At 56.4% G+C, this 12,848-nt stretch overlaps 6 protein-coding genes across 6 annotated transcripts; 3 read left to right on the plus strand and 3 right to left on the minus strand.

Moving 5' to 3' along the window:
• Positions 1–782: 782 nt before the first annotated feature.
• Positions 783–2,896, plus strand: F5144DRAFT_546977 (ATP-NAD kinase-like domain-containing protein; the record flags this gene model as incomplete). Its single annotated transcript, XM_066787448.1, has 3 exons — positions 783–869; positions 921–2,400; positions 2,451–2,896. 3 exons carry the CDS (start codon positions 783–785, stop codon positions 2,894–2,896), a joined length of 2,013 nt encoding a protein of 670 aa, XP_066645220.1.
• A 926-nt stretch (positions 2,897–3,822) lies between these two features.
• Positions 3,823–5,166, minus strand: F5144DRAFT_201437 (uncharacterized protein). The gene is made up of 4 exons (XM_066782916.1): positions 4,761–5,166; positions 4,482–4,705; positions 4,220–4,424; positions 3,823–4,112 (listed from the first exon to the last, which is right to left on the minus strand). The coding sequence occupies exons 1-4, from the start codon at positions 4,852–4,854 to the stop codon at positions 3,931–3,933; spliced, it is 705 nt and encodes a 234-aa protein (XP_066645221.1). The 5' UTR covers positions 4,855–5,166; the 3' UTR covers positions 3,823–3,930.
• Positions 5,167–7,278: 2,112 nt separating this feature from the next.
• On the plus strand, positions 7,279–9,158 carry F5144DRAFT_201357 (elongation factor Tu GTP binding domain-containing protein). Its single transcript, XM_066782915.1, has 3 exons — positions 7,279–7,610; positions 7,667–7,695; positions 7,755–9,158. Exons 1-3 carry the CDS (start codon positions 7,445–7,447, stop codon positions 8,886–8,888), a joined length of 1,329 nt encoding a protein of 442 aa, XP_066645222.1. The 5' UTR covers positions 7,279–7,444; the 3' UTR covers positions 8,889–9,158.
• Positions 9,159–9,821: 663 nt separating this feature from the next.
• On the minus strand, positions 9,822–10,264 carry F5144DRAFT_601640 (40S ribosomal protein uS14; the record flags this gene model as incomplete). The annotated part of the gene is made up of 3 exons (XM_066791160.1): positions 9,822–9,830; positions 9,954–10,053; positions 10,203–10,264. 3 exons carry the CDS (start codon positions 10,262–10,264, stop codon positions 9,822–9,824), a joined length of 171 nt encoding a protein of 56 aa, XP_066645223.1.
• A 297-nt stretch (positions 10,265–10,561) lies between these two features.
• F5144DRAFT_569174 (thioredoxin-like protein) lies at positions 10,562–12,095 on the plus strand. Its single transcript, XM_066788681.1, has 2 exons — positions 10,562–11,339; positions 11,392–12,095. Exons 1-2 carry the CDS (start codon positions 10,826–10,828, stop codon positions 11,988–11,990), a joined length of 1,113 nt encoding a protein of 370 aa, XP_066645224.1. The 5' UTR covers positions 10,562–10,825; the 3' UTR covers positions 11,991–12,095.
• Positions 12,096–12,794, minus strand: F5144DRAFT_569177 (heat shock factor binding protein 1-domain-containing protein). Its single transcript, XM_066788682.1, has 3 exons — positions 12,505–12,794; positions 12,325–12,427; positions 12,096–12,264 (listed from the first exon to the last, which is right to left on the minus strand). The coding sequence occupies exons 1-3, from the start codon at positions 12,544–12,546 to the stop codon at positions 12,185–12,187; spliced, it is 225 nt and encodes a 74-aa protein (XP_066645225.1). The 5' UTR covers positions 12,547–12,794; the 3' UTR covers positions 12,096–12,184.
• Positions 12,795–12,848: the final 54 nt, after the last annotated feature.

Raw genomic sequence — 12,848 nt, forward strand, 5'->3', positions numbered from 1 at the left:
AGGAGATTGACAAATCGTCTGAGGAGTGCCCGCTCGGCTCTAGCTAGGTCGTACGATCGTGAGCTTCAAACATCGGCTTCTGGTAACCAGGAAGTGATCTCAATCTTTCTGTTATCTTTCATTTTTTATTTGCTTTTCGATTTCATCTTATCTACCGGATATCATGCAGTCTTGTCATCACTCTCAACCTGCCTACCATTTCCGTTTCTCCCGTTTTTCACGCCTCTCCGTCTCTCATCCGCAAGGAGTGGCATGGTCCAGAACAAAGAGGCGAACCTTTCTCCTCACGCCTCCATCTCCGCTTTTGGGCGGGCCACAAGCAAGCAGGAACCTCCCAGGCAATTGCAGTAGGTATAAAGAAGGCGGGGTAGCTTTCGAGAGCTCACGGTATCGATTAGTAGCCACCCCGCTATGACGCAGTGTACCGAAACCCCCAGGGTACCTCTTTTCTCTGACGTCGTCGCCTCATGCTTCCCGCTCCAACACGCATCACGCCATGATTATTACCTGGGGGATACATACAGGAACAACCTGGCATTACCATAACAACACCACAGTAATGAGTCAGCCTACCTTTCGATGAGCGATCAGCAAGGGCAACGACCAGTTATGAAAAGATTGGGTGAATTGGATGACAGTCTCTGAATTGCCGTAACCACAGGGCCACACTTTACCTACTCTTACTGTACTGTATCATCAATTAAATACTTCAATACTCTTGCACTGCATATCGCATTCCATCTATCGAACTCCATCAATCCAATTGCCTGGGAATACCGATCATGGATAACCCAAGCCCTTCAAAACGAGTCTCGTTTGAGGAACCGGCCCCGTCGTCGGGAAGTGACGAGGACCGGTATCCAGTCGAGGTAAGAAGCAATCCTACCTCTACCACGACACGGTATCTAATTTCTGAATAGGTTGTCTTTGATGAAGCAAACCCATACCGCCGCAAGAGCTCCCTGGTTGCGAGCGACGCAGTTCCCCCACACCTTCGCCGGGTACCACCACCACTACACCACAAGACGGAATGTCTCGTCCACCAGTTTCTAGCCAACCAGCAGAAGGCCAAGGCCCATATTCCAACACGTCACCGACACGAGCACCACGATCACCATGGCCACCATGACCACCATGACCACCATGATCATCACGATATTAGCGACGAAGCCGGACCAAGTCGTGCTGTCGAGCCCAAGAACGGCCATGCCAACGACCAGACTGCCGAAAGGGATTTTGGTAGCCACCTCACACCTGGAAATAAACAGCAACCACCACAACAGCAACAGCCAGAGAAGATAGAAGAAGACGAAGAAGACGTGTGCAACGAACAGCCAAACCGCCCTTGCGCCACCATCCTCCGCGACTCACACACCGCCAGCGAGGCCGAAACCCCCCACCCACGCACCTACCCCGACGACGGCGACGAAAACGCCGACAGCGCCGGAAGCAACGCCCCATCCCACGGCAGCGGCAGCGGCAGCGGCAGCGGCGGCCCCGGCCAAGCAGACGAAAAACAATGGCGGCGATCGATGGTAGGCCCGGTACCCATGCCGATGCCGCCCACACCCGCGCAACTAGACCGGCAGACGGCGTCGCTGGATGCGCCCAACTCACGCCTGCTCACCAAGAAGCAGCTGAGCGAGATGGCGTGGGGCGTGCGCGAGCTCAGCCGGCGGCTGGGGTCCATGCGCCTCAAGTTCCGCGTGCGCACCATCTTCGTGCTGACCAAGATCTATGACCCGGAGCTGATTGGGAAGACGAGGGAGTTGTGCCGGTGGTTGTTGGATCGGGAGAGGGATGTCAGGTATACGGTGTATGTGGATCGGGAGTTGAAGGAGAATAAGAGGTTTGATGCGGCGGGGTTGGTGGAGGAGGTGAGAAGGGATTATGTTGCGGAGGGGGAGGTCAGTGAGGAGGCGAGTTGGGACGTGGCGAAGCGGTTGCGGTTTTGGACCGAGGAGATGTGCAGGGCTCGGCCGCATACCTTTGATTTTGTGATTACCCTGGGCGGGGACGGGACGGTGCTGTACGCCAGCTGGCTGTTTCAGCGCATTGTTCCGCCCGTGTTGAGCTTTGCGCTCGGGAGTCTGGGGTTCTTGACCAAGTTTGACTTTGAGGATTACCGGAAGACGCTGACGAACGGGTTCAGCGAGGGGATCACGGTTAGTTTGAGGCTGCGCTTTGAGGCGACCGTCATGCGCAGCCGGAAGACGGGGTCAAGGCTGAAAGAAGACGGGGAGCACGCGGAGCATGTGCTGGATGGGGATCATGATGGGCCGCCGCGGGATCTGGTGGAGGAGTTGATTGGGGAGGAGAAGGACGATGAGCACACCCATCGACCGGATGGGACGTATGAGGTGCTGAATGAAGTGGTGGTCGACCGCGGGCCGAATCCAAGTGAGCCTCTCCAGCCCTCTTGCTTCTGTGCACTTACTAACACAACCCAGCAATGTCCAACGTCGACATCTTCGGCGACGACGAGCACTTCACCTCCGTCTCAGCCGACGGCATCTGCGTCAGCACCCCCACGGGCTCCACCGCCTACAACCTCGCAGCAGGCGGCTCCCTCTGCCACCCCGAAAACCCCGTCATGCTGGTCACCGCCATCTGCGCGCACACGCTCTCCTTCCGGCCCGTGATCCTGCCCGACACCATCGTGCTGCGCATCGGTGTGCCGTACGATGCGCGGGCCAGCTCGTGGGCGAGCTTCGACGGCCGCGAGCGCCTGGAGCTGACCCCCGGCGACTACGTGACAGTCAGCGCCAGCCGCTACCCCTTCGCCTGCGTGCAGCCGCACGGCCGCCGCAGCGAGGACTGGATCAACAGCATCAGCGCCAAGTTGGGCTGGAATACCCGCCAAAGGCAGAAGGCCTACAAGGAGTGGGAGAAGTAGGACTTTTCTTCCCACGGGGGGGCTGTTGGGTCGGCGTCGTCACCGTCGACGTCGCAGGGTAGTAGCTCGGTGGGGGTTGGGCCGTCGCGGACGCCTTCGTCTGGGTCGGATCCCGAGGCGCGGCATGAGGACTTGATGGCGGTGAGGGAGATGCTGCGGGTCGTTGGCTTGGATTTGGATCATGCGTCGCGGGCGGAACCGGCGGGCTGGCGTTGTGATTGTTAACGTTATACATACTTTTTGGGCCGGTTGGTCACCGGGAGCCGGGCTAGGAATCGTGGCCTGGCGGTCCTAAACATTGGAGTTATTATATCATAGTGTACGCTTGGAATACCGCAGCGTAACTACTTCACAATTCCATCACTAGTGCTCCTCTGTTTTGAACTGAGAGAGACGCCCTCGATGCGCACCTCCCGGTATGGGTCTCACTTTCTCCATCGTCATTGAGTTTCTATTTCCGCAATCTGAACAAGTCGGATCCCCAAAAGAAGAGGAAGCCCTTCTAGATTTCCACAGCTGGTACCTCTCTCGACTGAACATTTCCACCTTTCCACACGCCTATAGCCCTTCCAAATTTGTGATTTTTCTGTATTTTTCTCTTCTCCCGCTCGACACCCTAAACTCCATAACTCCCAATCACAAAATCAACCAGCCCAAAACCAACGCAGGACGACGCAGCCAAAGCAAAACACATCTAAAAACAGCAGATCCCAACCAAAGCAACCTAACCACGCCTCTCCAGCCCTTACTAACCACCCCCCATTCACTCAGCATCTTCATCTTCATCATCATCCTCATCCACCTCCTCCCCTTCGTCATCAAAAGACTCAACCACAGTCATGGTAACGCCCGCGTCACCGTCGACATTCAAGTTGACCTCGTCAAAAGAGCTGACGTCGCGCTTGGAGAGGACGACGGGCGGGGCAGCCTGGGCGGCGGCGGCAACGGCGGCGGCTGCTGCGAGAGTGCTTTCGTCGGAGCGGGAGTTGAGGGCTGGTTTGGGAAGGGCGGGTTGTTAGTATGGAACTTGGTGTCTATGATCCGTCTAATCGTGGTGGGGCTAGGTAGGTGGGAAGAGGGAAGGAAGGGAAACCCAGGTGGGTGAGGAGGGACTCACATGCGGGGATGCCGCGGCGGATGTACATGGTCGTTACTTTCGCGCGGCGCCTTGGAGCGGTGACCTCGTCCGTGTCGCGTTTTCTAGCCGCACCGGCTGCTGTGTTTGAGGTTAGCGCTAGTTGGATTATTTTGTGGTAGGGCTTGGTGAGTAAAGGGTGGTGACGGTATTCATGTTGGTGGGCAACTAGGGAGCTGGCGACATACCAGGGTGCTCGACGATGATGCCAACACCAGAGCCCTCAGCACCGGTGCCCAGCTCGACCTTGGGCCCCTTAACCAAGGCAGCTTCGGCGTAGGTAAGAGCCCGGTCAAATCCGGCAAGGTCTCTCTTGCCGACTTTCTCGGCCTCCGTACCAACACGGGGCGCGATAGCCTTGCCCAACCCTTGGAGACCAGCTATTTGCTGGGCCTATGAAACCGGATCAGTGGCTGACACTCGTACTCGGGAAGTCCGGGTATGACTGACCTGCTCGGTGAGGACCGGGTCCGTTGACGCCTGCTCGACGGTGTTCGGCACCGGTGCCGGGGCGGAAGCGGCGGCGACCGCTGCGTTGTTGGCAACACCAGCTGCCTCGCTAGCTCCGCCGGCTGCATTGGCTGCGCCTGCGGCTGCGTTAACCGCAGCGCCTTCGAGCGCAGTGATCAAGTTCGACACGTCCTGCCTACCTCCAAAGCTGATTTCACCATCACCTGTTGACTTGTCAGATCTTGTCCTTGGAGAACACGGCTGAGTGGGAGAACATACCAACAACCAGGGCTGGTGAGTAAGCCCCGAGGTTGATATTCAGCGGCAACGCTGCGGCCAGACCGGCAAAGGCAACAATAGCGTACCTGACCATCTTGAAGAAAGACAGACGAGGCTATGGAGACGGATTAAAAAATACAAAAAAGCGACCAGCGACTCGACCAGCGGTTGAAGCGAAGATAAGAAACAACACGGAAACGGAACCGCAAGATAGGCGATGATTAACGAGCACAGCTCATGAGTGAGAAGGAGGGAAACGAAAAAGGACAACTACCACAGACATGTCTATATAGACTATCAGACGGAGTTGTACCCCCAGGCAAGGAGAAGTTGAAGTTTCCTTCTTTGGGGGACCCAACGCTGGCTGCTTCACGGAAACTCGGGAGAGGCTTGGCAGGAGAAGAGAAAGGGAGATATCAAGCTGTTGAAACGGACGTGACACTTGCCGGGACAGTCCAGCGAGAAACGACGGCGGCAGTAGCTGAGTGTATCTGTCCTGGGGCTCTCAGATGCCGGCGGCGTGGTCTTGGCATGTTGGAGTGCATGGGGTTGGTGTAAGTGAACATGGCTGAGGAGAGGCAAGTTCAGGCGAGCGTATCGGGAAATGTAACCCTTAGACAAGGGTTACCCCGCGTAGACATGCCCTGGTCTTGTTGAATGCCGATTTAAGGTGGGCGGTCATGGCTCAATCGCACATGAGACTCTGCCAAGCTCTTCGATGTTCCAGGTAGCCAAGCCATGCCGAGAACAGCCTTGTGCTTCCCGCTTCTGGGCAGCGCTCGGGCGTGAGCTTGATCTCGAGATCTCCTGGTTTAAGCTTCCTTGGCCAACGAGAATCGCAACTGGGCTGGCCATGGTCGCGGGGTTGCAGGGGCATGAAGCATGGTCGTGTTGCCCCCCACTAGAGGGGACTGCGGAGTGTATCCCCACGGGCTTCGTCTCAGAACCAGCCGCAGATCTTGAAGTCCAGTGCGAGTTCGTGTCTCGAGCATGGCGAGACGAAGCTGATAACGCATTGCCGCGATCGAAACCGCCGTTGGCAGTGTTACGTCAGATAAGGAAGCGAAAAGCGAAGGGCGCTCTAAGAACTATCGGGTTGATGACTGATGGCGCAACCTTGACGAGAGAAGTTGATCTTATTGTGGTCTTAATGTTTGGTCAGCACCGTTGGTCATATTTATCCCCCCATAAAGGGTCGTGCGGTGTGGTCGACGGAACGGCCTTGTGATTCCTATCGGCATCGTCGCCCCGAGATGCCTTTACTACTTTGAAGCGTGCCCCTGGGCTCAGAGGTCTGTACGAGTAGGTGTGACAAGGGCCCATATTCTCGCCCAAACCGGAGGGATTCATGCATCAAGCACAAACTTGGATAATTCTGAAAGAGTGAGACATCGCTGGAGTGGGACTAGACTCGGCATACCGATGTTCTAGCCCCTCCCGATTTAGCACATGGCCAGCGACAGGGCAAGGTGTTCTTCGCCGAGGGGTCTGCAAGCGCGACGTCTCACCATCCGAGTGGTTGTCCATTGATAAGAATATCGCCGACCGGCATTCTAGGGTTCCGGCTTTGGGCAATAAGGCTTGTTTGGATCCCTTGCTTGTGAGCCTAGCCACATCCTCCCATGTCTGGTTCTTAGTGGGGTTGGACTGGTTGTCGTCCACGATGACCCAAGGCATGGGCTCGGGCTGTATTATCATGTTGCAAGACGGGTAGCATTACCATTATGAGGATCACAGCGTGGTGGGCAGCCCTAGCCGGATCTTAGGTCGCGTGCCGCCGTGCCTTCGCGAGCACTTGCCATCTCTTGCCGGATAAATGAGTACCGTAATGTTATTTTTGGGACATCGACGCCTTGATCGATCCCTTAAGAGCGAGGCATGGTGATAGCATTATCGAATTTGGCGATCCAAGGCGACGATTCGCTCAAATCTTCGGTGCCACCTCGAGATTGTAAACCGGATCGCCACCGCTGATTTATCGCTGCGCTTCAGCTTTTTTTAACTTCTCTAAGCGAGGCTATAATCCCCTGGCGACTGGATCATCAGACGACAATTGGATTGTTTTGCGACGAAGACACTCGATATGTTGGTTTGGAGCTAGCTTCACCTAAAGGGTTGTTAAGAGAAACGCTTAAGTAGCTGAGCGGTGCTGAACTGGGAAACATCAATGTTTCCCATGTTGGTAAAAAAAAAAAAAAAAAAAAAAAAAAAAAGGAAAAGAGACAGAGAGCCAGATACCTCTATGAATTGGAACTCGCTAACTGCTGCTAAGGGAATGCGGGGTATCCTCGTGGATAAGCACTCGTTCAATTCATTGACGCAGTCCAGCCGCATGTCATCAAGCAGAATCATAGCCCAAAAGAGTACCTCTAGGTAAATAACGAGGCTTGATTACTTACCTACTTAAGTCTCTTGAGGGACGCGGATTGAATCGCGTTTCTTTGGACGGTCAATTCCAGGTCACCTATCTTTGCGCGAGAGCACGTGAAGACGGAAGCTTGGTGCCCGCTTTGGTGCAGCACGAGACGGAAGGCGATCCGTGCTGACCCTTGCCAGTTGCCGAATTTTTGGCACAGCCAAATTTTCCGCTTGGATGCTCCGAGTCCCTTCAACAGCTCGACAACTGTTGATTCCACATATCTGCTCCCTCCACTCTTTCGGTGTTTTTGCGAGCGATTCTCAAAATGCCTGCCCTACGGACCTTTGCCCCGCTCCTGCGGGCGGCTCGCCTTTCTCTCCGTCAAAACCAGAACCCTCTAGTCTCGCTGCAACGGGAGACGAGGACACCAGCCCTCAACTTCGCTCGCAACTACGCCGTCTACGAGCGCACCAAGCCCCACGTCAACATCGGTATGCCATTGCGGGATCCCATTGGAGTTCGGTTGCTAACGGTGGTGGCTTTCCAGGCACAATTGGTCACGTCGATCACGGAAAGGTCCGCCAAACCAGATACCCCGCCGCAACCTGCGCTTCAAGCTAACGAGGCTTTTGCAGACAACTCTCTCCGCCGCCATCACCAAGAGGCAAGCCGAGAAGGGCTTGGCCAGCTACCTCGACTATGGCGCCATCGACAAGGCCCCAGAGGAGCGGAAGCGTGGTATCACCATCTCGACCTCTCACATCGAGTACTCGACCGAGAACAGGCACTACTCCCACGTCGACTGCCCTGGTCACGCCGATTACATCAAGAACATGATTACCGGTGCCGCTTCTATGGATGGTGCTATTATTGTCGTCGCCGCCTCCGACGGTCAGATGCCCCAGACTCGTGAGCATTTGCTCCTCGCCCGCCAGGTCGGTGTCCAGAGGATTGTCGTCTTCGTCAACAAGGTCGACGCCCTCGAGGACGCTGAGATGTTGGAGCTCGTCGAGATGGAGATGCGCGAGCTGCTTACCTCGTACGGTTTCGACGGCGACAACACTCCCGTCGTCCTCGGTTCCGCCCTCTGCGCTCTTGACGGCAAGCGCCCCGAAATCGGCGAGTCCAAGATCGACGAACTCATGAAGGCCGTCGACGAGTGGATCCCGACCCCCGAGCGTGACACCGACAAGCCCTTCCTCCTCTCCATCGAGGATGTCTTCACCATTGGCGGCCGTGGTACCGTCGTTTCGGGCCGTGCGGAGCGGGGTACCCTCAAGAAGGACTCGGACGTCGAGATTATCGGCAAGGGCACCGAGATCATCAAGACCAAGGTCACCGACATCGAGACCTTTAAGAAGTCGTGCGACGAGTCGCGCGCCGGCGACAACTCGGGTCTCCTGCTCCGTGGTGTCCGCCGCGAGGACATCCGCCGCGGCATGGTCGTTGCTAAGCCCGGCAGCGTCACCGCCCACAAGAAGTTCCTCCTCTCGCTTTACGCGCTCACCAAGGAGGAAGGCGGCCGCCACACCGGTTTCCACCAGAACTACCGCCCGCAGATGTTCATCCGCTCGGCTGACGAGGCCTGCACACTCCACTTCCCCCCGGGCACCGAGGACGCCGACTCCAAGATGGTCATGCCCGGCGACAACGTCGAGATGGTGGCCGAGATCAACCACCCCATCGCCATCGAGGCCGGTATGCGTGTCACCATCCGCGAGGGTGGCCGCACCGTCGCCACCGCCCTGGTGACCCGCATCGTCGAGTAAAGCGAGACATGAGCTAGCCTACGGCTACGGCCACGGCAGGAATGTACGATTGCGATGACCTCGAGGGTTGGGCTGTGGCAGGATAGACACGGGGGCAAGAGGATACCCCTGCTGGGTCTGGGCCCCTTCGTCCCGAAGGGCGGTGGGCGGGCAGGCGCCGTGGAGTCGGAGAAACCACTCCTGTACAAACTTGTGATGATGTATTTATGAGGCGCCACTTCTGGGAGCCGTTTGACTCACTCAAGGGCCCGCTGATCTCCCCTCCCCTTCTCAAGTTGTCTTAATCCTGTACTATAGAGATATATGAGGCAATAATGAAGGTTGATGATGTATGTTGGAATCAGCTGGTGGTCGGTTACTGTGAAGGGTGCTGAAGGGCGCTGGGAGGAAGATACTCCGGCCGGCAGGATACATTTATACGTAGCTCGGACGCCTTCGACCATGCAGCGGAACTCGGATATCTGGAATACGCCGTCTCGCAAACCTACCGCCGAATTTTACAAGCAGCAAGGAAAAGCAGGAACTAAACATGGGAATCGATGAACGTAGCAAGAAGTTGCTGTCCCGTAGACTACCCCTGGCAACGCCGGTCAAAGTTTAGTCCAGTTCCCGAGCCAAACCTGCCTCCTTCTCTCCATCACATGTCAAAACGCTCTCAACACGACAAACGACAGGACCAAAGCCAGCGGGCGTGTAGTGAGTGGTGGATGGTGGATGGATTTGTGGATTCGTTTTTTGCATTCCCCCTTGGCCCAAAGTCATGCAAGATGAAGACTGCCCCCAAATATGAACTCCAAAGTTCGCCGTGGTTCCTGTTCGTCGGAATCGGAATCGGGTTTCCTCGCAAACCACCCCCGCCCTTGCTCCTCCTCCATCCATCCGTCCATCCATTCCTCCTCCCATCAGACTCGACAACTGACTGTCATGATTCGTTTACCGGTACTGTGGAGAATCGGGAGTTAGAAAATGGGGTCCCTCGATGTGGATAGTGTAATAGTGTATGGTGTTGTGGCTGTCGCCCCGGGGTCGGGTTGCGTCGTATGTGGGACGGGGGCTCGGGCATACCTTGACGAAGCCAATGTCGGCGGCCTTCTCGCGGAAGCACTGACGGCAGATGTTGAGGCCGTACTTGCGGATGAGACCGGCCTGGTGGGTGCAGACGCGGCTATTCGTTCCCGAAGAAAAAAACCGTCAGCATTTCTGTTCTTTTTTCGGTGCCTATCCCTCGTCCTCCAGCTCTATTCCCTCTTTTTAACCCCCCCCCCGCGGACTGCGATCCGCCCCCCTCCTCCGTTGGGTTGGGTGATGGCCTACCAAGCGCGGGAGCCCTTGCCGTAGGTGCGCGGGCGCGAGTTCCAGACGGATTCGTGAGCCATTTTGATGATTGGTTTTTTTGCTTGCGTGAGCAGGAAAAATCCGGTGATGGCTTGGGTTAGGCGGAGTTTGGCTGTCGTCGTGGGAATGGTCGGCCGAAATTTCAATCTACAAGGAGCTGGTCGAAATTGGCGGAGACTTTTTTGTGCGGGAGGGCTTGCCGGTTGGTGGCTGGTGTGGGGTGTGGCGCGTGGAGCGTGGCTGATAAAACTTAGTTATTGGGCTGAGCCGCTTCCATGCCGTGTCGTTGGCTGAGACAGTGTGAGGAAGCGTATCACACGGTGGTTTCGCAGCGGGGATGCAATGCAGGGGCTCAAGGGGCAAGAACAACGGCAGGGGTGAGCTCATGCTTGTCAGCCTGTTGCTGGGGCGCAAAGTGGCATCTTTTGGCTGCGATTTCAAAGCATTGCCTTGTCTGCTGCCACACCGTTTGTTTGCTTCAGATTTATCCATATTTCTTCTTGGTGACTTTCTGCTGTTGTTATACCATCTTGAAAATTGCATTGAGGTCGCCTGCGCCGAATCCGTCCACTTCACATCGAACACAACTAGACACCATCACCATGGTGCTCATCAAGAGCTTCGTGCTCGCCAGCCTCGCGGCCGCCGCTGCCGCCAAATCGGCGGTCCTCGACCTCATCCCCGACAACTTCGATAACGTTGTCCTGAAGTCTGGCAAGCCGACCCTCGTCGAGTTCTTCGCTCCCTGGTGCGGCCACTGCAAGACCCTCGCTCCCGTCTACGAGGAACTCGCCCTGGCCTTCGAGCACTCCAAGGACAAGGTTCAGATCGCGAAGGTCGACGCCGATGCCGAAAAGGCGCTCGGGAAGCGTTTTGGCGTGCAGGGCTTCCCCACGCTAAAGTTTTTTGATGGCAAGAGCGACAAGCCGACCGATTACAATGGCGGGCGGGACCTGGAGTCTCTGTCCGCCTTCATTACCGAGAAGACGGGTGTTCGGTCGAAGAAGAAGGCGGTCAAGCCCAGCAGCGTGGCCATGCTCACGGATTCGAACTTCAAGGAGCAAATTGGCGGCGACAAGAACGTCCTGGTGGCGTTCACCGCCCCGTGGTGCGGACGTAGGTCTTCCTCATAACCCGCGGTAGAGAGGACCGTGCTAACCATTTACAGACTGCAAGAGTCTCGCGCCGACCTGGGAGACGATCGCCGAGAACTTCGCCACCGAGTCCAATGTTTTGATTGCCAAGGTCGACGCTGACGCTGAGACCGGCAAGCGCACCGCGGCCGAGTATGGCGTCACCGGCTACCCGACGATCAAGTTCTTCCCCGCCGGCAGCACCACTCCCGAGGACTACAACGGTGGGCGATCCGAGGAGGCGCTCGTTGCGTTCCTGAACGGAAAGGCGGGCACCCACCGCGCTGTCGGTGGCGGTGTTGACTCCACGGCCGGCACCATTGAGGCGCTCGATGCCATCGTGGCCAAGCTGGTCGGCGGAACCACGCTGTCGGAGGCTGCGGCGGAGGCGAAGAAGACAGCTGAGGAGCTCAAGGACCAGGTGCAGGCCAAGTGGGCCGAGTACTACCTGCGCGTGTTTGAGAAGCTGAGCAAGGCCGAGGGGTATGTGACCAAGGAGCTGGCGCGCCTGGAGGGCATCATCAAGAAGGGTGGGCTGGCTCCCACCAAGCAGGATGAGCTGGCGAGCAAGGCGAATGTTCTCCGCAAGTTTGCCGAGAAGGCGACGGGCGGCGAGGAGAAGGAGGAGCTGTAAACCAGGCGTGCATCTTGTGGCGTAGGTAAAGCAACAATGTATGGATAATGACGGTCTCATCAATCATGGTTTCCCCGAGTTTTCAGGTTCATAGTTAAGAGAGGTCTTGTTTCCTGATATGTCCCCCAATCTGACCCAACTCCCATTACCGCTTAAAACGCACGCTCACTGACCGCCTGTCTTGCACCCCAACATCAGTTGGGCCCAGAGTTTTTGTTCTTACTCGCCGACAATTGCGATTCCAGGTTGTCAAGACGGCGGGACATCTCATCCACTTCTCACTGTCAGCTTCACCCAACTCACTCTCTACCTTGTAAGTTTAAGGGGAACCTACTTTTGGCGAAGATTTCGCTCGATACTCCGGCAAACTTGTTGGACAAGGTGTTAAGAAGGTCCTCAACCTGGGCCGTCAACTCGGCGCGGGGGTCTTCGTTCGTCTGTGGCTAGCCATTAGAGATCGGTGAGTGAGCTGGGATGGAATGAATGTCTGTCGTTTCGAGGTTTATAAACTCACGTTTGCTGTCTGCGCCGCAGTTGAATCGTTGTTTGAGGCCATGGTCGCCAGTGTCCCAGATTTGACCTGGTGTACCCTTTTTGTTTGTAGCTGAGCTCTAGGTAGTTAAGACCACAGCTTACTTGCTGTAAGGACTCGAAGGGACAGCACAGTGCTGTTGCGAGGCTACGGCCAAGCACAACAACAGAAGCTAGAAGCGGGCGGTTGGGGGCGGTGTGCCAAGCATTTGACAGCAGCGCGGCACTGTGTGGTTGTGATGGAACGACACTGTGACAGGGAGCAAGGCCCGGCGTGACAGTTGCCGCAACATCTCGAGGATGCAAACACTTACTTGATTGAGATGA

The sequence above is a fragment of the Chaetomium tenue genome, assembly GCF_020726465.1.
Source record: "Chaetomium tenue strain MPI-SDFR-AT-0079 chromosome Unknown F5144scaffold_3, whole genome shotgun sequence".
NCBI classification, from domain to species: domain Eukaryota; kingdom Fungi; phylum Ascomycota; class Sordariomycetes; order Sordariales; family Chaetomiaceae; genus Chaetomium; species Chaetomium tenue.

What these genes read in the sequence shown, in the direction of transcription:
- F5144DRAFT_201437 (XM_066782916.1), bottom strand. Translation starts at nt 4,854, where the DNA reads ATGGTCAGGTACGCTATTGTTGCCTTTGCCGGTCTGGCCGCAGCGTTG. An exon ending in CTCACCAGCCCTGGTTGTTG is followed by an intron (nt 4,706 to 4,760) that starts GTATGTTCTCCC and finishes ACAAGTCAACAG; the next exon opens with GTGATGGTGAAATCAGCTTT. An exon ending in CATCATCGTCGAGCACCCTG is followed by an intron (nt 4,113 to 4,219) that starts GTATGTCGCCAG and finishes CCTCAAACACAG; the next exon opens with CAGCCGGTGCGGCTAGAAAA.
- F5144DRAFT_569177 (XM_066788682.1), bottom strand. Translation starts at nt 12,546, where the DNA reads ATGGCCTCAAACAACGATTCAACTGCGGCGCAGACAGCAAAC. An exon ending in CTGCGGCGCAGACAGCAAAC is followed by an intron (nt 12,428 to 12,504) that starts GTGAGTTTATAA and finishes GGCTAGCCACAG; the next exon opens with ACGAACGAAGACCCCCGCGC. An exon ending in GAGCGAAATCTTCGCCAAAA is followed by an intron (nt 12,265 to 12,324) that starts GTAGGTTCCCCT and finishes GACAGTGAGAAG; the next exon opens with TGGATGAGATGTCCCGCCGT.
- F5144DRAFT_201357 (XM_066782915.1), top strand. Translation starts at nt 7,445, where the DNA reads ATGCCTGCCCTACGGACCTTTGCCCCGCTCCTGCGGGCGGCTCGCCTT. An exon ending in CAAGCCCCACGTCAACATCG is followed by an intron (nt 7,611 to 7,666) that starts GTATGCCATTGC and finishes GTGGCTTTCCAG; the next exon opens with GCACAATTGGTCACGTCGAT. An exon ending in GTCACGTCGATCACGGAAAG is followed by an intron (nt 7,696 to 7,754) that starts GTCCGCCAAACC and finishes AGGCTTTTGCAG; the next exon opens with ACAACTCTCTCCGCCGCCAT.
- F5144DRAFT_569174 (XM_066788681.1), top strand. Translation starts at nt 10,826, where the DNA reads ATGGTGCTCATCAAGAGCTTCGTGCTCGCCAGCCTCGCGGCCGCCGCT. An exon ending in CACCGCCCCGTGGTGCGGAC is followed by an intron (nt 11,340 to 11,391) that starts GTAGGTCTTCCT and finishes AACCATTTACAG; the next exon opens with ACTGCAAGAGTCTCGCGCCG.